The sequence below is a fragment of the Hyla sarda genome, chromosome 4 (genome assembly GCF_029499605.1).
Source record: "Hyla sarda isolate aHylSar1 chromosome 4, aHylSar1.hap1, whole genome shotgun sequence".
In the NCBI taxonomy this organism is placed as follows: Eukaryota; Metazoa; Chordata; class Amphibia; order Anura; family Hylidae; genus Hyla; species Hyla sarda.
In genome coordinates this window covers 47,795,005-47,818,465 of record NC_079192.1, presented here as the reverse complement: position 1 = coordinate 47,818,465, position 23,461 = coordinate 47,795,005, and the positions used below count along the sequence as shown (strand labels likewise).

Genomic DNA, 23,461 nt, shown 5'->3' with positions numbered 1-23,461 from the left:
TTTCTGGAATAACAACAGGCCAGAGTTTGCCTGGGGGTTCTACAGAATACCTGGATAAAGGGGGGAAATAGCATGAGGTACAAACGCAATCCCCACGCACCATCTTTGTTAGCAATGACTTTCATACCCAGAGACATTAGACCTTCCCAGAATGGCACCACCTTTGCTTTGTACAGTGGTCTACTATACCTTGGACACAAACTGGTAATTTTGCCTGCTTTGGACCTGTGGGAGGGAGACCTGTGTCCTCCTTGCAGATGAAGAATGATCACTTGCACTGTAGATACCAAAATTGGTGTCTACCAAGCATGAACACTGCATGACCCAGTTATACATCCTCCGCAGAACATACTACCCAACTTCCCTCCTGTGTAAATTCTGATGAGATTGCCCCTATTTGTGTCCAAAATGTGGTGAGTTCTCTGGGGCCTTTTTCCACCTCCTGTGGTCCTGATCCCAGGCTCGTGTATTTTGAGAGCAGTTTCGCCTTTAAATGAAGATATAGGTGTCATGATCCAGATATTCCTAAAACCTTCTTATTGCTGATATGTCCAGATGATTTTGAAACAGGAGACAATTTTTCGAGGAAAGTAATATCTAAATATCTATTGGCTCCTCAGGTCCCTACCGTACAATATTGGGTGCGCTCAAGTTATCTTTCCCTTACCCGCATGTATAAGAGTAGCATTCAAGAGGGGAGGTTTCTCAGAATATGGAATAGCTGATCGCACCCAGAGGTAGATGGGGCATTTTTCTGTGACTGTTTATGTTCCAGTATCATATTGTTGTAATCTTATCTATTGGTTTTAGGTCTCCTTTCTCCTACATATGAATATTTTAGATTTTATTTAAAATTGACTGTTTACAATATAGACTTTGCTTGTATACCATGTCTTTCTCATAAATCCTGGAGCGGATAAATGGATGCCACTTTTGTTCTTTTCTCATTTTACGTTTTGAGGTAATGTTTGTTAATCAGTTACCTTGATATGTAGTTTTCTTTTTCTGCTGACGCTTACTATATTTATAACATCTGAATTAATGTTATGTTACTCTACTTTTCCTATATGGTCATACATACTCTATTAATAACAGTGAATTGTTTATCAATAAAAAGTCCACCCTTTTTTGCAAATTTCCTGTAAAGACATTGTATTCACCAGTGGGAGGAAGGAGTGGGATGGGGCATAGAAACCTACTGGGAAATGTTTAGGTTGTATGCAGTAAGCTCCTAAGCGCTCCCTAGTGGTGGCTTCATGCAGCAAGAAATTTTTATTTTTTTTTCTACGCGGAAGTTAGATTTCTGAATTACACAAAATGTTTTTTAAGATCTGGTTGGGTTAAAAACATTTTAAAAGCCGTACTTACCTGCTCAGTTCCATGCTGCTCCAGTTCCGATGTTACCGACTTCTTGCTGATAACCCCTACCTGGTCTCTTATTGACAGAAAGAAAATGACGCCAGGCCACTTACTGTCTGCAGTGGTGACCCACCTCACATACTGATTGGCTGAGTGATCACTTCCCTGTGTCCTTTTATTAACCCAGCCCGAGCACTTAATACAAACAAAATGTTGGACAACCTTTTTAGGTTCACAGAATGTTAGACCTTTAATGTTAGACCTATAGAGATTTGCGTTACTGATAGCTCCAATGTAATACATGAAGTGTGTATCAACACTTGTATACCATATATAGGATACAATGTTTATGCAAACATACTTCAAATGCATCAGTATTGGGACCAGTAGCAAGCTGTGGTAGACACCCTCCTAGGATGTCACCTAAAAAATGTCTGGATCATCTATAGGCTGCTGGTGGTGGGCCAACTAATGACACTATGATGCCTGGTGAAGACTCTGGTCCGGAATCGATACGTGTTGCCATTATATTTAAGAAAACAAGTTGTTGTTTTTTTGTGACCCATTTGGTCCATTTTGGGAGAAGCACCATTGAAAGGTCAATTTGGGCCAACAGGGGTTACGATCCAGCTTGCAGATGCTAATGCTGGAGGGACCACAAGGCTGCTGACCCACTAAATTTCTATGTGTCTACAAGGATGTTGTGCCGTGAGTACAACTCCTTCTGGTAAGAAGTAAATCTACTGTTCCTTTTGTCCCAAATTGTTTTAGGGGCTTCACAAGCAGGGCTGGTGCAAGGATTTTTGCCAACCTAAGCAAAAGATCATTTTGCCACCCCCTTGACTCCTCCCATTGACACGCCCTACATTACTACTGGGGTGACACATTGTAACAAACCCCCTCCTCATGTAATCACCCTACTACTTGGCTGACAGCTTAGTGGCTGTCAGGAACTGGAGAAATAACTTTCTTGCAGAGGGCAAAACGCCTCCCCCATCAAGAGGGCGCTCTAGGCGGCTGCCTATTTTGCCTATAGGTGGAGCCGGCCCTGTTCACAAGGTGCACACCTATTTTTCATTTTATTGCAGTTGTGCCTTTTAAAGTAACCTACATCCATTATGCCGTAAAGTGAAGGTCACATTTCAAAGGCCACATTTCAAAGGGGAAAGTGGTTTTCTGAGAGATGTTGGAACAGGAAGAGTTTTGGGAAATACTTGTGCTGATTCATGTGTAGAGATAATCTGCTTTGTTTCCAGTAACTCTCCTCTTCAGCTATTGTATTCTGTGTTACTACAGGAAATTCTTGTTTGGTATGTAGTACCGACAAACATCACAATGTTTTTTTGTTTTTTGTGCTTTTTTTGGTGGTGGTGGTGGGGATTTAATACCAATAAATATTAAACACAGGGATGTAGCTTTAGGGGGTGGTAGACAGAAGTTTTCCCCAGACTTTATTATCTGAAGATGCCTCTCCTACAAAAGAAGACACCAGTGTTATAAATGGCTCACGTTAGGTCGGGCCCTGCTATTTATTTTACATTGGGGCCCAGAAGATTTAAGATATATCTATGATTGATCCAGGATCAGGTCATTTAGATTTATGAGGCTCAATTGTATTTTTTTCCCCTTTTCCCCCTACATTTTGTTTAAAGGGTTACTCCACAACATGGAGGGACTGTCACGCCTCCCTCCCATAGACCTGCATTGAGAAGGCGTGGTGGTGACGTCACGAGCCCTGGCGTCTGCATTCAGCATTCGGGACAAAATGTTCCAAATACTGAGGCAGTGGAGTACCCCTTTAAGAAATAATTGATCACTCCCCCAATGACATGAATCTACCTCTATAATATCCCACTACAAGTGTTTTTGAATGGCCTGATTAAGTATAACTCCTGTGTGACTATTCTGATTCTGAAAAATTAGTTAAAGAGGTACTCCAGAGGAAAAAAAAAATATTTTCTATTCTACTTCTATTTAAAAATCTTTGTCCTTCCAGTACTTATCAGCTGCTGTATGCTCCAGAGGAAGCTGTGTAGTTCTTTCCAGTCTAACCACAGTGCTCTCTGCTGCCACCTCTGTCCGTATCAGGAACTGTCCGGAGCAGGAGAGGTTCGCTATAATCATTTGCTCCTGCTCCGGACAGTTCCTGACACTGTAATCAAAGACAGCCTGGTAATCAAACTTGCCCAGCCTCACATTTATAACTAATGGTTGTCATCATAAGACTCCCTTTAATGGGACTATTGAAAATACTGGCACCCCTAAAGGCAATTTGGTAATGTCATCCAATAAAAGAGAAGGTGGAGGCCATGTTTTAGCTGTTACTTTAAAAAGGATATACTGGAGGATAAGTTTAACATTTTACAAGTGCCCAGGGTTGCAGTATAACCTGTATTTATAACCTATTTTCAATTGGCACCAATCCCTTGCCAACGCCATTCCGACACTGGCACTGCCATTACCCACCAATGACTGACACAGCAGGCATTTTCTGCATATAAGGATGGAGAGGAAGAAGTTCTAAACATCGGGATCGGAAGCTTTGGAATGTTATACTGCCAGCCTGTACCTATCATTTAAAAAAAAAATTTGACGTCACAGAGACATGACAAAAGTTCTGATTAGTTGGGGTTTCAGTGGTGAGACCCACACCGATCAGAAAAAAGAGCGGGGAATTCCCGGCTCTCAGTTAAGTTGTAATATACTATATGTCAGTACATCTTCCCATTAGGTAATAAATGACTGGTAAATTGCCTGTATCGTGTGTACATGTATCATGGGTCACATCATTATGAGACACGCTAAGCTAACTTCCTTGGAATAATGCTTCAGAATGTACTGGGATTCTTGTGCCATCTTGTGACCAATATAGGAAACACACAAAAAAAATATTATTTCTCCCCATGAGAGGAAATAAGGCATTTTATGGTGCCCACTGAGATCAAGGGGCCATCTATACAGTGCTCAGAAAGTTCCTGCCAAAAGGACCTCATGGGTCCCTCGACCAACCCCATAAAGATACCGTATTTTTCGCTGTATAAGACGCACTTTTTCTTCCCCAAAACTGGGGGGGAAAAGTCGGTGCGACTTATACGGCGAATACACCCCTATCGCGGCGGTCCCTGCGGCCATCAATGGCCAGGACCCGCGGCTAATACAGGAAATCACCGATCGCGGTGATGCCCTGTATTAACCCTTCAGACGCGGCGATCAAAGCTGACCGCCGCGTCTGAAGGGAAAGTGACACTAACCCGGCTGTTCAGCCCGACTGAATAGCCGGGTTAGTGTTTACAGGACACCGGGAGGGACCTTACCTGCCTCCTGGGTGTCTTCTCCGTTCAGGGATCCCCTGTATGGCCGGCGCTCTCTTTCCTCGTCATCACGTTGTCGCGTACGTGCGTCGGCGTGCGTAACGACGTGATGGCGGTGACGGAGAGCAAGGATACCTGGCCGGCAGCAGAGACGTTCCGGAGCGACGGGGACACGGCGACAGCGATGGAGCGACATCCAGGGCAGCGGTGATGGGTCCGGAGCGGCGGCGACACGTGAGTATTACCTCCTCCTGCAGTGGTCTTCAATCTGCGGACCTCCAGATGTTGCAAAACTACAACTCCCAGCATGCCCGGACAGCCGTTGGCTGTCCGGGCATGCTGGGAGTTGTAGTTTTACAACATCTGGAGGTCCGCAGGTTGAAGACCACTATTGGGTTCCAAATCTTTATTTTTTTAGATTTTGCCCCTAAAAATTGGGTGCGTCTTATACGCCGGTGCGTCCTATAGGACGAAAAATACGGTATGTCACATTATTAGGTCTTTAATAGACTGATACAGTCAGAGACGTAACTTGAAGCTCTGGGGCCCCCAATGCAAGATGGATAACAAAGCCCCCAACTACCATGTGTCATTTATAATGATTATGTTTTCTCATGAAGGAGAGGGGCCTTTTGCCCCCCTTAGAATCCAAGACACAGGGTGACTGATACCTCGGCACCCCCTATGATACTGATCATGCACTCTTCTCTCAAATGTATCCCCCTTATTCTCAATTGGACCCAACTGGACCCCCGGAATGTGAGGGGTACATCAACTAACCCATCAGGAACAAATAATACAAAGCACAGGAAGAATTCTTTAATCCAACATATTCAAAAAATTTGTTTATAATCTGACACCGTTTTTTTGGCATAAAACTGCATTATATTGGACTTATGGGTGACAAACTGGGCAATTGCTCAGGAGCCAAGATTCCTAGAAGGCCCCAAAGACAGGACCTCCAAGAACCACATGAGAAGGTATGTAAACTTTAAAGGGTACCTGTCATTAACAAAAACATTTGATATAATATAGATAATACCATTATATGTATATTTGTAATATACAGGGTGGGCCATTTATATGGATACACCTTAATAAAATGGGAATGGTTGGTGATATTAACTTCCTGTTTGTGGCACATTAGTATATGTGAGGGGGGAAAGATGGGTGGTGACCATGGAGGCCATTTTGAAGTCGGCCATTTTGAATCCAACTTTTGTTTTTTCAATAGGAAGAGGGTAATGTGACACATCAAACTTATTGGGAATTTCACAAAGAAAACAATGATGTGCTTGGTTTTAACGTAACTTTATTCTTTCATGAGTTATTTACAAGTTTCTGACCACTTATAAAATGTGTTCAATGTGCTGCCCATTGTGTTGGATTGTCAATGCAACCCTCTTCTCCCACTCTTCACACACTGATAGCAACACCGCAGGAGAAATGCTAGCACAGGCTTCCAGTTCTCATTGCTATCAGTGTATGAAGAGTGGGAGAAGAGGGTTGCGTTGACAATCCAACACAATGGGCAGCACATTGAACACATTTTATAAGTGATCAGAAACTTGTAAATAACTCATGAAAGAATAAAGTTACGTTAAAACCAAGCGCATCATTGTTTTTCTTGTGAAATTCCCAATAAGTTTGATGTGTCACATGACCCTCTTCCTATTGGAAAAACAAAGGTTGGATTCAAAATGGCTGACTTCAAAATGGCCGCCATGGTCACCACCCATCTTGAAAAGTTTCCCCCCTCACATATACTAATGTGCTACAAACAGGAAGTTAATATCACCAACCATTCCCATTTTATTAACGTGTATCCATATGAATGGCCCACCCTGTACAATGACTAGTAAGTGTGTATATTTTTTGGTGAAAAAATGCTGTTCCTACTGCTATTGCCTGTGTATCTCTATGAAGATATACAGGAAGTGAGGGCGGGACAAGCAGGGCTCTGTGCAAGCTCCTGGCTTGTCAATCATCCTACTATGTGAGCCAGGAGAATGTTATAGAGCCTCACTGCACAGTGCCCTGCTTGTCCTCAGTGCACAGAGCCCTGCTTGTCCTCAGTGCACAAAGCCCTGCTTGTCCTCAGTGTACAGAGCCCTGCTTGTCCTCAGTGTACAGAGCCCTGCTTGTCCTCAGTGTACAGAGCCCTGATTGTCCCCAGTGTACAGTGCCCTGCTTGTCCTCAGTGCACAGAGCCCTGCTTGTCCCCAGTGTACAGAGCCCTGCTTGTCCTCAGTGTACAGATCCCTGCTTGTCCTGAGTGTACAGAGCCCTGCTTGTCCTCAGTGTACAGAGCCCTGTTTGTCCTCAGTGTACAGAGCCCTGCTTGTCCTTAGTGCACAGAGCCCTGCTTGTCCTCAGTGTACAGAGCCCTGCTTGTCCTCAGTGTACAGATCCCTGCTTGTCCTGAGTGTACAGAGCCCTGCTTGTCCTCAGTGTACAGAGCCCATTTTGTCCTCAGTGTACAGAGCCCTGCTTGTCCTCAGTGTACAGAGCCCTGCTTGTCCTCAGTGTACAGAGCCCTGCTTGTCCTCAGTGTACAGAGCCCTGATTGTCCCCAGTGTACAGAGCCCTGCTTGTCCTCAGTGCACAGAGCCCTGTTTGTCCTCAGTATACAGAGCCCTGCTTGTCTTCGGTACACAAAGCCCTGCTTGTCCTCGGTGCACAGAGCCCTGCTTGTCCTCAGCATACAGAGCCCTGCTTGTCCTCAGTGCACAGAGCCCTGCTTGTCCTCACTGCACTGAGCCTTGCTTGTCCTCAGTGTACAGAGCCCTGTTTGTCCTCAGTGTACAGAGCCCTGCTTGTCCTCAGTGTACAGAGCCCTGCTTGTACTCAGTGTACAGAGCCCTGCTTGTCCTCAGTGCACAGAGCCCTGCTTGTCCTCAGTGTACGGAGCCCTGCTTGTCCTCAGTGCACAGAGCCCTGCTTATCCTCAGTGTACGGAGCCCTGCTTGTCCTCAGTGTACAGAGCCCTGCTTGTCCTCACTGCACAGAGCCCTGCATGTCCTCACTGCACAGAGCCCTGCATGTCCTCAGTGTACAGAGCCCTGCTTGTTCTCAGTGTACAGAGCCCTGCTTGTCCTCAGTGTACAGAACCCTGCTTGTCCTCAATGTACAGAGCTCTGATTGTCCTCAGTGTACAGAGCCCTGCTTGTCCTCAGTGTACAGAGCCCTGCATGTCCTCAGTGTACAGAGCCCTGCTTGTCCTCACTGCACAGAGCCCCACTTGTCCTCAGTGTACAGAGCCCTGCTTGTCCTCAGTGTACGGAGCCCTGCTTGTCCTCAGTGTACAGAGCCCTGTTTGTCCTGCCCTCACTATCTGTATTTGGACTCCTTACAGAGACACACAGACAATGACTGTAGGGACAAAAATGTATGGAGATGTTATGTGGTCACTATGTGGTAGACCATACTGTACAGTATGTTGATATTCAAGGGGTTTTCTGAGTTAAAATTATTAGTATCAAATCTCCAGAATGCGGCCTTAGATTTTTGTTATGGATGAGCCACCTGACGGTCTATTCATGAGAAAGACCCAGGGCCCTGTTCTGGCGATAGTTGGGATATATGTAAATTTAGTCTGGAATACCCCTTTAAGGCTAGGTTTCTGCACAGGTTTTTTTCTTGCTGTGATCTCTGTCCAGTAGGAAGGAGAAGTTTAAGGCCTTCCTTTATATTTCCCTTTCCTTTTGAATACACTTCTGGCTTTGGTTTAAAAAGTGCTGTGGCAGTTTTCCATAAAATGCCCGAAAAAAAACCATGTGTGAACACCTAGCCTAATGGATATTAGTATTAAGTAGGCACTTTATGGAATTATTATGGCAGTATAATAATCTGAGTTAAAATTGCTTATATTTCTGTGTTCTGTGATTATAAAATAAGAACCAGCTTAAAGGGGTACTCCGCCCCTAGACATCTCATCCCATTTCCATCTCGGCTGCGGTACCCCATACATCCGTGTACGGACCAAACTTCTGACTGGTGATGCGCGGCGGGGGCTCGTGATGTCACGGCTATACCCACTCAATGCAAGCCTATGGGAGGAGGCATGATGGCCGTCACGCCCCTCCCATAGACTTGCATTGAGGGGGCATGGCCGTCACAAGCCTCCATCACTGCACCCGACACTCTAAACGAATGTAGGGTGCAGCAGGGAGATAGTGGGGCCCCTGCCTCTGGGGACCCCCGCGATCTCCCTGCTGCACCCGGCGTTTGTTTGGATAGGGGATGGGGGATAAGATGTCTAGGGAAAGAGTACCCCTTTTAGCAGTTTTGTCCCATGAAAAGTCCTATAGCAATTATATTCCTATGGTCGGTATGGCACTGCTTAGTAAGTAATATGTTAGAATCTTTTTAATTTTCCTAAAGAATGGTGCTCAATAATTTGGCAAAACTTGGCACTACCATGGCCTATGGGGACTACTGTCTTTTATGTCCACCAGGATCAGCAGGAAGTTTTGCAGATGTAATCTATTTTGTTGCTACAATCCAAGTCATTCCACCCTCCGGAGATCATCTCGGTGCAGTGCTCACGTTGAGCTACATTATTCGGTTCACCACGAAACCAGTTACTGTGAAGAAAAAATATGAGTTGCATATACCATTCTATATGTCCTCTTACATACAGGCAGTGGCAACACCCTAGTAGAATATCACTGTTTTCATGGATTAGATAAATGGGCTTGTATGGGTCCCCACTCAGATCCCCACTAAAATTATTATTATCATGCACACAGTGTCCTCACTTTCTATAATACTTTCCATAGAATAGTATTGGGGTAAGATATTGTAACAATTGCATACCACAGTGTGGTTTCAAGGAAACTATTGTTTAGAAGGTAGATTAAGCAGAACCCCTGCCCGTAGAAACATCCAATCTATAAAGCTAGCCATACTCTTTAGGAACAGTACCGTGCAAAAGTTATAACAGGGGTGGAACAAATGCTGCAAAAGTAAGAATGTGTTAAAATATAGACATGGTAATAATTTATTCTTATTATATCAATGAACAGAATCACTTCTTCTATGTTCACTTGCGCGTAGTTTTTTTTAAGGAATTTGGCAGAAAAGTTGTTCCAAACAACTGGGAGCAGTAATCCCAAATCTGTGGCCACTCAGATTCTTCTGACTCTTCATGTAATCTCAGACAGACTCTATAGGGGCCAAGTCATCTCTTTCGGGACTCCTTGTCTTTTTTCCACATCTGCCTAACACTTTTGCGCAGTACTGTAACTGTTGGCTGAATGCTATGTTATCCACCAGCTGTCTCTCCTGATATCCCTGAAGACATTCACACTTGAGAGGGGGAGAAATATTCTGCTAGACCCCTCTGGTGATGGCTTATCTCTAAGAGAACAAAAAGAGTGGCTGCTGAAACCCACCATGCTGAACTCTTCTGTTCCCCAACATCTGCCGCTTGGGTAGAGTCAAGAGGCTACCAATTGGTTGGCTAGTCCTACCAAAATAATTAAAACGGTACTCCACCCCAAGACATCTTATCCCCTATCCAAAGGATAGGAGATAAGATGTCTGATCGCGGGGGTCCCGACGCTGGAGACCCCCACGATCTCCGTGCTGCACTCGGCGTTCCTTTTGAGCGTCGGGTTCAGCAGAGGGCCCCCTCCCATAGACTTGCATTGGGGGCGTGGCCGTTACATCATGAGCCTCCAGTGCGCATCACCAGTCATCCAGCACGGAGCAAAGTGTGCTCCATGCACCAGATGTCTGGGGTGCCGCAGCCGAGATCGCGGGGGGTCCCCAGCAGTTCAGACATCTTATCCCCTTTGGATAGGGGATAAGATGGCTAGGTGCAGAGTACCCCTTTAAGTTCTGCAACATTTATCTAATGTGAATGACCAGTTTTCCTTTTTTATAAAAGGAATACATACAAGTGGTCAAGGAATGGCATAAGCAGCTCTAAACATGTCAGATGGAGGATGTGCTGGAATACCACTTTGCTGGACACCTTAGACTATATGCTTGTCTGAAGATGGGTTTTTAATAAAATGAGGGATAACATTTCTTGTATACAATTGTATGAGGAGATGCTTAAAATGGTAAAGATGAGGTTGTCATTGGACAGTGTGGATGCCTATAGAAGTGAGTAGAAAAGATATGCAAAAGTGCTACAGTCTTGTCCCCTGTTCACTTCTATCATTTGTGATACAATCTGGGAAGAGTCAACCAAGACCACAAATTGTGCATTAGGAGAAAGCCATCCATCATCCATCAGTATATATATATATATATATATATACAGTGACCCCCCCCCCCGACCTACGATGGCCACGACATATGATCAAATCGACATACGATGGCCTCTCAGAGGCCATCGCATGTCGATGTCAGCATCGACATACAATTTTTTATGTCGAGGCCATCGCATTAAGTGCTATCTGGCAGCGCAAAATGCCTAAGCTGCTGCCGGATAGCAGCTTAATGTTCCACGTGTGGTGCGGTAAGTATTACTTACCCCTCCACGATGCTCCGGGGTGCCCTCTGGGTCCAGCGCTGGTCTTCCGGTGTCTTCTCGGCCCTCTCCGATGACGTCAATATGCTGCTGCGCACGTCATCCAATAGGAATGGCGTATGCAGCGGCGTAATGATGTCGCTACGCAGGCCCAGTAAAGGCCTTGCGGAAGACAGCAGAGGACCGGAGAAGACAGCAGAGGACCGGAGAAGACAGCGGAGGACCGGAGAAGACAGCGGAGGACCGGAGAAGACAGCGGAGAGCCCAGTGGAGGCCCGGGGTCACCATCGGGAGCGGCGGGGACAGGTGAGTACAACTTCCTATACTTTACATTGCACGAATCCTTCATCACTCACGTGAACTTTGGGATTGTTCCATCCACCCAAAGCCAAGTATCTCTATTGTACTTCCTCAGCCCGATCCAGAATCTCTTGTTTCCGATTAATGGGAGAATTGCATCCTGGGGGAGAGTGAACAGGTATTAGAAATAAATGAATGCTTTGCAATTGTACATTAATAATCTCACAGATCAGCATTGATTTCTGGGAATAACCAATATTAGTGGCCAATACTTTACAGCTAGGTACACAGCCACACGTGCAAGTTTTATTGTTCTTTTTTTGCCACAATTTTCTCAAAACCACATCAGAAGCCAACAGCTTATCTGTTATGTCTGAATACAGCCTAAGGCCCAATGGGAAACAAGTGTATCAAGGATCAGTAACACACAAATTCCCAATACAGTGTCAGCCATTTATTATCACTAACGCTATGCGTATCATCGTGGTGGATAAATGTATGTACAATCCACATAAAGAAAACTTCTACCATGCTACATTGTAGGACACATATTGGACCTAGTTTGTTCCTGGTACCACTGGACTCAGACCTTGTAGTGGGAACTAGAACGTAACTCAGAACTGAACAACCGCACTACAGTTTCTAATATACTGTAGCTTAGTTCTGTACATCATATTATGGTGCCAGTGCCAATACTTTATAGTGCCAACTACACATAACAGCAGTGTTATCCCAAAATTAAGTCATCCGGTATGGTAATGTAATACCAACCCATCTGAGAAAATGGTAAAAGTGGTAGAGAACAAATCCTGTACTTAATCCAAATTTGAAAATATAATAGCTTTCAAAAAAGGGGGATTTTAGAGATAACAATGACGGTCAGATCCCAACATCTTACTCGTACATACTCTACCTTGTATGCAGAGAGGTACTGCAGGGGTATGATAAGTTTGTCTAATTGCACCATAAAGAGTAAATGTCATTAGAAACCATATTTTTTTTTCCATTTAATACTTATTTAAAAATGTAGCATTTTCCTAATATTCCAGCATAAAGATACAAACAGGGGAGCACTCACGAGGTCCACTCACGGTTACGGTACCAAGAAATTCTTTATTCGGGTGCGAGCTAAAAGTAACAGCTGGACGCCAGGTCCCCGTAGCTCAGGTAAGCCGCTTTCACGCCAACACACAGGGCGCTTCTTCAGGGGGTCTGAAGAAGCGCCCTGAGTGTTGGCGTGAAAGTGGCTTACCTGAGCTACGGGGACCTGACGTCCAGCTGTTACTTTTAGCTCGCACCCGAATAAAAAATTTCTTGGTACCGTAACCGTGAGTGGACCTCGTGAGTGCTCCCCTGTTTGTATCTTTATGCTGGACTGTTTGCATATCTGTGAAGCCTTTCATTAGGGGTGTTAGCTCCTTTAGTCCAGGAACGGTGCACCGCAAGTCTGGGACCTTCCTTTTGTTTGCCCTAGCCTGCAATACATGTAAGGCTGTGAGCCTTGGTTGGTAGTGCCGATCGTTATTTCTATCATTGCCACTTTCCTAATATACTTCATTAAAACATGTGATTGCTAAAGATGTGAAAAAATGGTTAAAAAAAAAGCAGCCAGTAGAGGTCTTTTTGGTCAAAGCAACTAGACCAGTGGTTCTTAACCTTGTTGGAGGTACTGAACCCCACCAGTTTCATATGCGCATTCACCGACCCCTCTTAATTGGAAAAATAAAATATGATTTTTTCAAATTCAAAACGTGGGAGGTATATATTTAAATATATATTTATACATAGGTGCACGAAATGAACAAAACCATTAAGAACAAAGAACAAAACCATGAAAACATGATTTTCACACAAAAACATAATGAAAATTTACTGCAAATCAGTGTGACTTCTGCTGTTGTCTTTCAGAGACCAGTTCAGAAATGTGCGGCTTTACCTTGGCAAGTGCCACTCTCCATGTCATTTTCACAACAATGGCAGTGTTCCCCCACATTAGGCAGGCAGTGTTCCTCCCACATTAGGCAGGCAGTGTTCCCCCACATTAGGCAGGCAGTGTTCCCCCACATTAGGTAGGCAGTGTTCCCCCACATTAGGCAGGCAGTGTTCCCCCACATTAGGCAGGCAGTGTTCCCCCACATTAGGCAGGCAGTGTTCCCCCACATTAGGCAGGCAGTGTTCCCGCACATTAGGCAGGCAGTGTTCCTCCACATTAGGCAGGCAGAGTTCCCCCACATTAGGCAGGCAGTGTTCCTCCACATTAGGCAGGCAGAGTTCCCCCACATTAGGCAGGCAGTGTTCCTCCACATTAGGCAGGCAGAGTTCCCCCACATTAGGCAGGCAGTGTTCCTCCACATTAGGCAGGCAGAGTTCCCCCACATTAGGCAGACAGAGTTCCCCCACATTAGGCAGACAGAGTTCCCCCACATTAGGCAGGCAGTGTTCCCCACAACGGCTGTCCGGGCATGCTGGGAGTTGTAGTTTTGCAACATCTGGAGGTCCACAGGTTGAAGACCACTGATGTAGGCAGTGTTCCCCCACAGACATACAGCCTCCAGCCATATACAGTGTATGGCTGGAGGCTGTATGCCTGTGTACTGCCCACTTCAGTGCTCCGACCACTGCTCCGGCTATAGCAGTAGGTCTCGGGACCGGTGGTCGGAGCACCAAAGATGACGTCCCGCTGGTCACTTATCAAGCTGGCCAGCGCGCATCTTCCTCCTTCTCTATCCTCCTGTCCTTGGCGCCTTCGTTTCCACGGGCGCACGCACGGGACGTCAGTGACGTGCCGGCGTGCGCTATGTCCCGGCAGCCCTGCATTTTTAAACTTAACACGGGGCCGAAGGGAGTTAATTGTGATGGGGGAAATTGCCCTGTCGCTACAGGACGGGCAAACACCGGCTCTGATCGGGGCCCCAGGCCAGCTCGGGGCCCAAAGCAATTGCTTGTCCTGTTGTGACCTCCCCCGCCGAACCCCCGGGACTGACTCACCGAACCCCCTGGGGTTCGATCGAACCCAGGTTAAGAACCACTGAACTAGATATTCTGAGGGGAGGGTGTGGTTGTTTTCCTGCTGTACCTCATTGCAGTGTATAATCCAGCTTTCACCAGTATGAGGTGAACACCTGAGAGATCCAGACAGCTAATTATTTATATGCAAAATGATTTCTCTTTGGTAATTCTATAAATTGTTTCTTGTGTATTTGCACCGTATAGATTGACATGGCTGCATAAGGGTTATAAAAAGCATGCGCTTTAGGCACAAAGCTTTGCAAATGTAAAAATGTTTGTGCAGACCTCATGGCAAGGAAGAGGAAGGAGGGAGGAAAGGAGCAAGTTTGTCAAGGTCCTGAAGAAATGCCCCCAGCCATTAGGGCTCCTTCACATGAGCGCATTTCTTTTCAAACTCCTGATAATGCATCCATAAATTACCAGATCCTTCTGACTGTTCAGGACGAGAAGAGAGGAAGCCATGTTGCTGCATTCTGTCTTTGAATTCTCCCAAGTCTCGTGAGACGTTGAGAAAAAATAGCAACTTGAATCTACCAGGGTCCACCCAGCCGGACAGGACATACAGAGACCTAGGGATTTTAATGAGAATATGAAATCCTGGTAAAATAGGAGGCACAATAATACAACACACATAAATGTAGTGTTAGGAGAGGTTTATACAGGTCATCTGGTATGTACTCTGTCACGATGCCGGCTGGCAGGTAGTGGACCCTCTGTGCCAGAGAGGGATTGGCGTGGACCGTGCTAGTGGACCGGTTCTAAGCCACTACTGGTTTTCACCAGAGCCCGCCGCAAAGCGGGATGGTCTTGCTGCGGCGGTAGTGACCAGGTCGTATCCACTAGCAACGGCTCACCTCTCTGGCTGCTGAAGAAAGGCGCGGTACAAGGGAGTAGGCAGAAGCAAGGTCGGACGTAGCAGAAGGTCGGGGCAGGCAGCAAGGATCGTAGTCAGGGGCAACGGCAGAAGGTCTGGAAACACTGGCAAGGGACACACAGGGAACGCTTTCACTGGCACTAAGGCAACAAGATCCGGCAAGGGAGTGCAAGGGAAGTGAGGTAATATAGGGAGTGCACAGGTGATAACTCTAATTGGAACCACTGCGCCAATCAGCGGCGCAGTGGCCCTTTAAATCGCAGAGACCCGGCGCGCGCGCGCCCTAGGGAGCGGGGCCGCGCGCGCCGGGACAGAACAGACGGGGAGCGAGTCAGGTAGGAGAGCCGGGGTGCGCATCGCGAGCGGGCGCTACCCGCATCGCGAATCGCATCCCGGCTAGCAGCAGGATCGCAGCGCCCCGGGTCAGAGGACGTGACCGGGGCGCTGCAGCGGAGGAGGTGAAGCGAGCGCTCCGGGGAGGAGCGGGAACCCGGAGCGCTCGGCGTAACAGTACCCCCCCCCTTGGGTCTCCCCCTCTTCTTGGAGCCTGAGAACCTGAGGAGCAGACTTTTGTCAAGGATGTTGTCCTCAGGTTCCCAGGATCTCTCTTCAGGACCACAACCCTCCCAGTCTACTAAAAAAAAATTTTTTCCTCTGACCTTTTTGGCAGCCAAAATCTCCTTGACCGAGAAGACGTCCGAGGAGCCGGAAACAGGAGTGGGAGGAACAGATTTGGGAGAAAAACGGTTGAGGATGAGTGGTTTGAGAAGAGAGACGTGAAAGGCATTAGGGATACGAAGAGAAGGAGGAAGAAGAAGTTTATAAGAGACAGGATTAATTTGACACAGAAAGGACCAAGATAGCGTGGTCCCAACTTGTAGCTAGGGACACGGAAGCGGACATATTTAGCGGAGAGCCATACCTTGTCTCCAGGGGAAAAAACGGGGGGAGCTCTTCTTTTCTTATCCGCGAACCTCTTCATGCGTGAAGAAGCCTGTAAGAGAGAATTTTGGGTCTCTCTCCATATAATGGAAAGGTCACGAGAAATTTCATCCACAGCGGGCAGACCAGAGGGCAAGGGGGTAGGGAGGGGGGGAAGAGGGTGACGGCCGTACACCACGAAAAATGGGGATTTGGAGGAAGATTCAGAGACCCTGAAGTTATACGAGAATTCGGCCCATGGAAGGAGATCTGCCCAGTCATCCTGGCGGGAGGAAACAAAATGTCGCAAATAATCACCCAGGATCTGGTTAATTCTTTCTACTTGTCCATTGGACTGGGGATGATATGCAGAGGAAAAATTTAATTTAATCTTGAGTTGTTTACAGAGAGCTCTCCAGAATTTAGACACGAATTGGACCCCTCTATCCGAGACAATCTGCGTAGGCAACCCGTGAAGACGAAAAATGTGTACAAAAAATTGTTTAGCCAACTGAGGCGCAGAAGGAAGACCAGGAAGAGGAATGAAATGTGCCATTTTGGAGAATCGATCAACGACCACCCAAATAACGGTGTTGCCACGGGAAGGGGGTAAATCAGTAATAAAATCCATACCAATCAGAGACCAAGGCTGTTCGGGGACAGGCAGAGGATGAAGAAAACCAGCGGGCTTCTGGCGAGGAGTCTTATCCCGGGCACAGATAGTGCAGGCTCGCACAAAGTCCCCAACATCCGTCTCCAGAGTTGGCCACCAATAGAAGCGGGAGATGAGTTGCACAGATTTCTTGATGCCCGCATGACCTGCGAGATGGGAGGAGTGACCCCATTTGAGGATTCCGAGGCGTTGGCGTGGAGAAACAAAGGTCTTTCCTGGAGGAGTCTGTCTGATGGAGGCAGGAGAAGTGGAGATCAGGCAGTCAGGTGGAATGATGTGTTGCGGAGGGAGATCAACTTCTGAGGCATCCGAGGAACGAGAGAGAGCATCGGCTCTAATGTTCTTATCGGCAGGACGAAAGTGAATCTCAAAATTAAATCGGGCAAAGAACAGAGACCACCGGGCCTGGCGAGGATTCAGCCGTTGGGCCGACTGGAGGTAGGAGAGGTTCTTGTGGTCGGTGTAGATAATAACAGGAAATCTTGATCCCTCCAGCAGATGCCTCCATTCCTCAAGTGCTAATTTAATGGCTAGAAGTTCTCGATCCCCGATGGAGTAGTTCCTCTCCGCTGGAGAGAAGGTCCTAGAGAAAAAACCACAAGTGACAGCATGCCCGGAAGGATTTTTTTGTAGAAGAACAGCTCCAGCTCCTACTGAGGAGGCATCAACCTCCAATAGGAAGGGTTTGGAAGGGTCAGGTCTGGAGAGCACGGGAGCCGAAGAAAAGGCAGACTTGAGTTGTTTAAAGGAGTCTTCTGCTTGAGGAGGCCAGGACTTGGGATCAGCATTTTTCTTGGTTAAAGCCACGATAGGAGCCACAATGGTAGAAAAATGTGGAATAAATTGCCTGTAATAATTGGCGAACCCCAAAAAGCGTTGGATAGCACGGAGTCCGGAGGGGCGTGGCCAATTTAAGACGGCAGAGAGTTTGTCTGGATCCATCTGTAGTCCCTGGCCAGAGACCAAATATCCTAGAAAAGGAAGAGATTGGCATTCAAACAGACATTTCTCAATTTTGGCATAGAGTTGGTTGTCACGAAGTCTCTGAAGAACCATACGGACATGCCGGCGGTGTTCCTCTAGATTGGCAGAAAAAATTAGGATATCGTCCAGATATACCACAACACAGGAGTATAATAGATCACGAAAAATTTCATTGACAAAGTCTTGGAAGACGGCAGGGGCATTGCACAGTCCAAAGGGCATGACCAGATACTCAAAGTGTCCATCTCTGGTGTTAAATGCCGTTTTCCACTCGTCCCCCTCTCTGATGCGGATGAGGTTATAGGCGCCTCTTAAGTCCAATTTAGTGAAGATGTGGGCACCTTGGAGGCGATCAAAGAGTTCAGAGATGAGGGGTAAGGGGTAGCGGTTCTTAACCGTGATTTTATTAAGACCGCGGTAGTCAATGCAAGGACGTAGGGAGCCATCTTTTTTGGAGACAAAGAAAAATCCGGCTCCGGCAGGAGAGGAGGATTTACGGATAAAGCCCCTTTTTAGATTCTCCTGGACGTATTCGGACATGGCAAGAGTCTCTGGGGCAGAGAGAGGATAAATTCTGCCCCGGGGTGGAGTAGTACCCGGGAGGAGGTCGATAGGGCAATCATAAGGCCTGTGAGGAGGTAGAGTCTCAGCTTGTTTTTTGCAGAAAACATCCGCGAAGTCCATATAGGCCTTGGGGAGACCGGTTACTGGAGGAACCACAGAGTTACGGCAAGGGTTACTGGGAAGCGGTTTTAGACAGTTCTTGGAACAAGAGGACCCCCAACTCTTGATCTCCCCAGTGGACCAATCCAGGGTTGGGGAATGAAGTTGAAGCCAGGGAAGTCCAAGGAGAATCTCCGAGGTGCAATTGGGGAGGACCAAAAGTTCAATCCTCTCATGATGAGATCCGATGCTCATAAGAAGGGGCTCCGTGCGGAAACGTATGGTACAGTCCAATCTTTCATTATTTACACAATTGATGTAGAGGGGTCTGGCGAGACTGGTCACTGGGATGTTGAACTTGTTGACGAGAGAGGCCAAAATAAAATTTCCTGCAGAACCAGAGTCCAAGAAGGCCACTGTAGAGAAGGAGAAGGCAGAAGCAGACATCCGCACAGGCACAGTAAGACGTGGAGAAGCAGAGTAGACATCAAGGACTGTCTCACCTTTGTGCGGAGTCAGCGTACGTCTTTCCAGGCGGGGAGGACGGATAGGACAATCCCTCAGGAAGTGTTCGGTACTAGCACAGTACAGGCAGAGGTTCTCCATACGGCGTCGTGTCCTCTCTTGAGGTGTCAGGCGAGACCGGTCGACCTGCATAGCCTGCACGGCGGGAGGCACAGGAACAGATTGCAGGGGACCAGAGGAGAGAGGAGCCGAGGAGACGAAACGCCTCGTGCGAACAGAGTCCATATCTTGGCGGAGTTCCTGACGCCTTTCAGAAAAACGCATGTCAATGCGAGTGGCTAGGTGAATAAGTTCATGTAGATTAGCAGGAATTTCTCGTGCGGCCAGAACATCTTTAATGTTGCTGGATAGGCCTTTTTTGAAGGTCGCGCAGAGGGCCTCATTATTCCAGGACAATTCTGAAGCAAGTGTACGGAATTGTACGGCATACTCGCCAACGGAAGAATTACCCTGGACCAGGTTCAACAGGGCAGTCTCAGCAGAAGAGGCTCGGGCAGGTTCCTCAAAGACACTTCGGATTTCCGAGAAGAAGGAGTGTACTGAGGCAGTGACGGGGTCATTGCGGTCCCAGAGCGGTGTGGCCCATGACAGGGCTTTTCCGGACAGAAGACTGACTACGAAAGCCACCTTAGACCTTTCAGTGGGAAACAGGTCCGACATCATCTCCAGATGCAGGGAACATTGGGAAAGGAAGCCACGGCAAAACTTAGAGTCCCCATCAAACTTATCCGGCAAGGATAAGCGTATCCCAGGAGCGGCCACTCGCTGCGGAGGAGGTGCAGGAGCTGGCGGAGGAGATGACTGCTGAAGCTGTGGTAGCAACTGTTGTAGCATAACGGTCAGTTGAGACAGCTGTTGGCCTTGTTGCGCAATCTGTTGTGACTGCTGGGCGACCACCGTGGTGAGGTCAGCGACAACTGGCAGAGGAACTTCAGCGGGATCCATGGCCGGATCTACTGTCACGATGCCGGCTGGCAGGTAGTGGACCCTCTGTGCCAGAGAGGGATTGGCGTGGACCGTGCTAGTGGACCGGTTCTAAGCCACTACTGGTTTTCACCAGAGCCCGCCGCAAAGCGGGATGGTCTTGCTGCGGCGGTAGTGACCAGGTCGTATCCACTAGCAACGGCTCACCTCTCTGGCTGCTGAAGAAAGGCGCGGTACAAGGGAGTAGGCAGAAGCAAGGTCGGACGTAGCAGAAGGTCGGGGCAGGCAGCAAGGATCGTAGTCAGGGGCAACGGCAGAAGGTCTGGAAACACTGGCAAGGGACACACAGGGAACGCTTTCACTGGCACTAAGGCAACAAGATCCGGCAAGGGAGTGCAAGGGAAGTGAGGTAATATAGGGAGTGCACAGGTGATAACTCTAATTGGAACCACTGCGCCAATCAGCGGCGCAGTGGCCCTTTAAATCGCAGAGACCCGGCGCGCGCGCGCCCTAGGGAGCGGGGCCGCGCGCGCCGGGACAGAACAGACGGGGAGCGAGTCAGGTAGGAGAGCCGGGGTGCGCATCGCGAGCGGGCGCTACCCGCATCGCGAATCGCATCCCGGCTAGCAGCAGGATCGCAGCGCCCCGGGTCAGAGGACGTGACCGGGGCGCTGCAGCGGAGGAGGTGAAGCGAGCGCTCCGGGGAGGAGCGGGAACCCGGAGCGCTCGGCGTAACATACTCTATGCACTGTGTATTATTGGTGTCACTGGTCACCTAAACCAAATGTGTCCAGACCAGAAACAGAATGTGTCGGCAGATAAGAACCATTTGGCCCATATAGTCTGACCAATATTATGAATCCTATCAATAGTCCCTGGCCCTATCTTATATGAAGGATAGCCTTATGCCTATCCCATGCATGTTTAAACTCCTTCACTGTATTTGCAGCGACCACTTCTGCAGGAAGGCTATTCCATGCATCCACTACTCTCTCAGTAAAGTAATACTTCCTGAACTGTCTCCAATCTATCTATATCCTTCTGAAGATACGGTCTCCAGTACTGCGCACAATACTCCAAGTGAGGTCTCACCAGTGCTCTGTACAGGGGCATGAGTACTTCCTTCTTTCTACTGCTAATATCTCTCCCTATACAACCATGAGCACTTCTCTCATTCAACTGTTAATACCTCTCCCTATATACTCAAGTATTGTTCTAGCATTTCCTGCTGCGCAATTACATTGTCTGCCTCCCTTAAAGACTTCTGAAATAAAGACCCTTAAATCCCTTTCCTCAGATACTGAGGTTGGGGCTGTACAGAAAATTCTATATTCTGCCCATGGGTTTTTACGCCCCAGGTGCATTATCTTGCACTTTCTGGCATCTATACAGGAAAAGATGGCACTGTTGAATAAGATATATATAGAGCTGCTTTTAGGAAGTTTGTTAGACTGTTGCAGAGGACACAAAACAGAAAATAATGGTCAACGGTATAAACGAGAGGAAGCACGAAATAAGAGTCACATGATGCCTTGCTTATAGACTTACCCAAGAATTTTTTAATGGATTGTACGTCTGATTTTAAGGCAGCTATTTCATTCACTGAAAAATAACAACAAACTCAGGAATCTTAATAAATGTGCTGTAGATGTCGTGTAGATGTCATTTTCAATAAGTCCTGATCCTAATGGAGCTTATAATCTAATTTGCTTATCTTAAAGTGCTTATATACCTTCGTCAACTGTGGCCAGTTTCATAGGAAGTGTGTTAACCTATCAGTATGTTTATGGAGTTTATCAGGAAAAGAAAGAATTAAAGGAAAACTGTCAGCTTTCTCCCCCCGCACTAACCAGTGGTACTGGCTGGTAGTGCGAGGGACGCTGATCAGTTTGATGCTTACGGTGTCTGGATCCGCCACGCGGTTCGGCCATAATCTTCTATTTTCGGTATATGCTAGTTAGGTGCTAACCGGCACTGGCCGGGCTAACTGGCACTCTGACGTCAGTGCCGGGCCGCAGCGCCACCCAGCTCATCAATATTCCTCCCCTCTCTCAATTACAGAGCGGGGAGAAGAGGGAGCGACGGAGGAAGGGGAGGAATATTGATGAGCTCGGTGGCGCTGACGTCAGAGTGCCAGTTAGCCCGGCCGCTGCCAGTTAGCACCTCATTAGCATATACCGAAAATAGAAGATTACGGCCTAACGGAGCGGCGGATCCGGGCACGGTAAGCATCAAACTGATCAGCATCCACTGCACTACCAGCCAGTACCACTGGTTAGTGCAGGGCAGAGAAAGCTGACAGTTTTCCTTTAGACACAGTACCCCAGGACTGTAAAGTTATGTTTATATCAGTGCTAGTCACAGTTCCATTGATCCTGTGTGCAACATATTTCTCAGAATATCCAAGCAAAGATATGCTATGACCACTTTATTAGATGTTTTTTCTAAATGTTCTTGCCGGTGCCATCATACTTGCCGAACAAGACCCCTCCATGACTACTCAGTAGTCTTTGGGTAAAAGAAGGGTTGCTTACAGTGCTTTGTGTAGGCCACGGTCAAGGTGGTGAAGCCATAAATAAGAACATCAGCCCTGAGAGAACCAGTGGTTTGCTCAAACCCCAGGGATGCCATAGCTAGGTGCTGAGAAGGTCTAGCTGCCCTGAAAATGTCCTGGTTGGTCAGGTCTGAAGATATAGAAACTACTCTTCTGTCCTAATAGTGGGAAGTGGAATCAATATGGTGTAAATAGTCCTGGGGAAGTAAGCAAGGACCAAAGACAGAAGAAAACTTTGCTACTGAATTTTGCTCAGTTTGTATTCATTTTTGCCTGGGCCTTCGTTTTTTCCTGCTTTTTGTCAGGACCACTTTTACCCAATGTTTCAAGGCAGCAGTTGACTCCAAGTTCAGTGGCATCCGCCCATTCTTTCAGCAGAAGCAATGTGCCATTGTTTGGGTGACCTGTGATTTGCTAAATATGAGGTGCTTGCATATTACCGTATTTTTTGCCCTATAGGACGCACCGGCGTATAAGACGCACCCAATTTTTAGGGGCAAAATCTAAAAAAATTAAGATTTTGAACCCAATAGTGGTCTTCAACCTGCGGACCTCCAGATGTTGCAAAACTACAACTCCATGCATGCCCGGACAGCCGTTGGCTGTCCGGGCATGCTGGGAGTTGTAGTTTTGCAACATCTGGAGGTCTGCAGATTGAAGACCACTGCATAGGAGGTAATACTCACGTGTCCCCGCCGCTCCGGACCCGTCACCGCTGCCCTGGATGTCGCTCCATCGCTGTCGCCGTGTCCCCATCACTCTGGAACGTCTCTGCTGCCGGCCGGGTATCCTCGCTCTCCATCGCTGCCATCACATCGTTACGCACACCGACGCACGTACGCGACGACGTGATGACGAGGAAGGAGAGCGCCAGCCATAC

General features: G+C 47.4%; 1 protein-coding gene across 4 annotated transcripts in view; it reads right to left on the bottom strand.

Annotated features, from left to right (window-relative positions):
- Positions 1–8,909: 8,909 nt before the first annotated feature.
- LOC130367866 (CD209 antigen-like protein E) overlaps positions 8,910–23,461 on the bottom strand; it is a 39,874-nt gene continuing 25,322 nt past the window's right edge. For 3 of the 4 annotated variants that reach the window (XM_056570779.1, XM_056570777.1, XM_056570776.1), the window contains exons 8-11: positions 21,576–21,629; positions 14,884–15,032; positions 11,511–11,614; positions 8,910–9,256 (exon numbers count right to left, since the gene is read on the bottom strand). In XM_056570779.1, coding sequence (XP_056426754.1) covers positions 9,130–9,256; positions 11,511–11,614; positions 14,884–15,032; positions 21,576–21,629 — 434 coding nt within the window. In that variant the 3' untranslated portion in view covers positions 8,910–9,129. The remainder of the gene's footprint in view (positions 9,257–11,510; positions 11,615–14,883; positions 15,033–21,575; positions 21,630–23,461) is intronic. The other variant, XM_056570778.1, reaches the window with a different exon arrangement.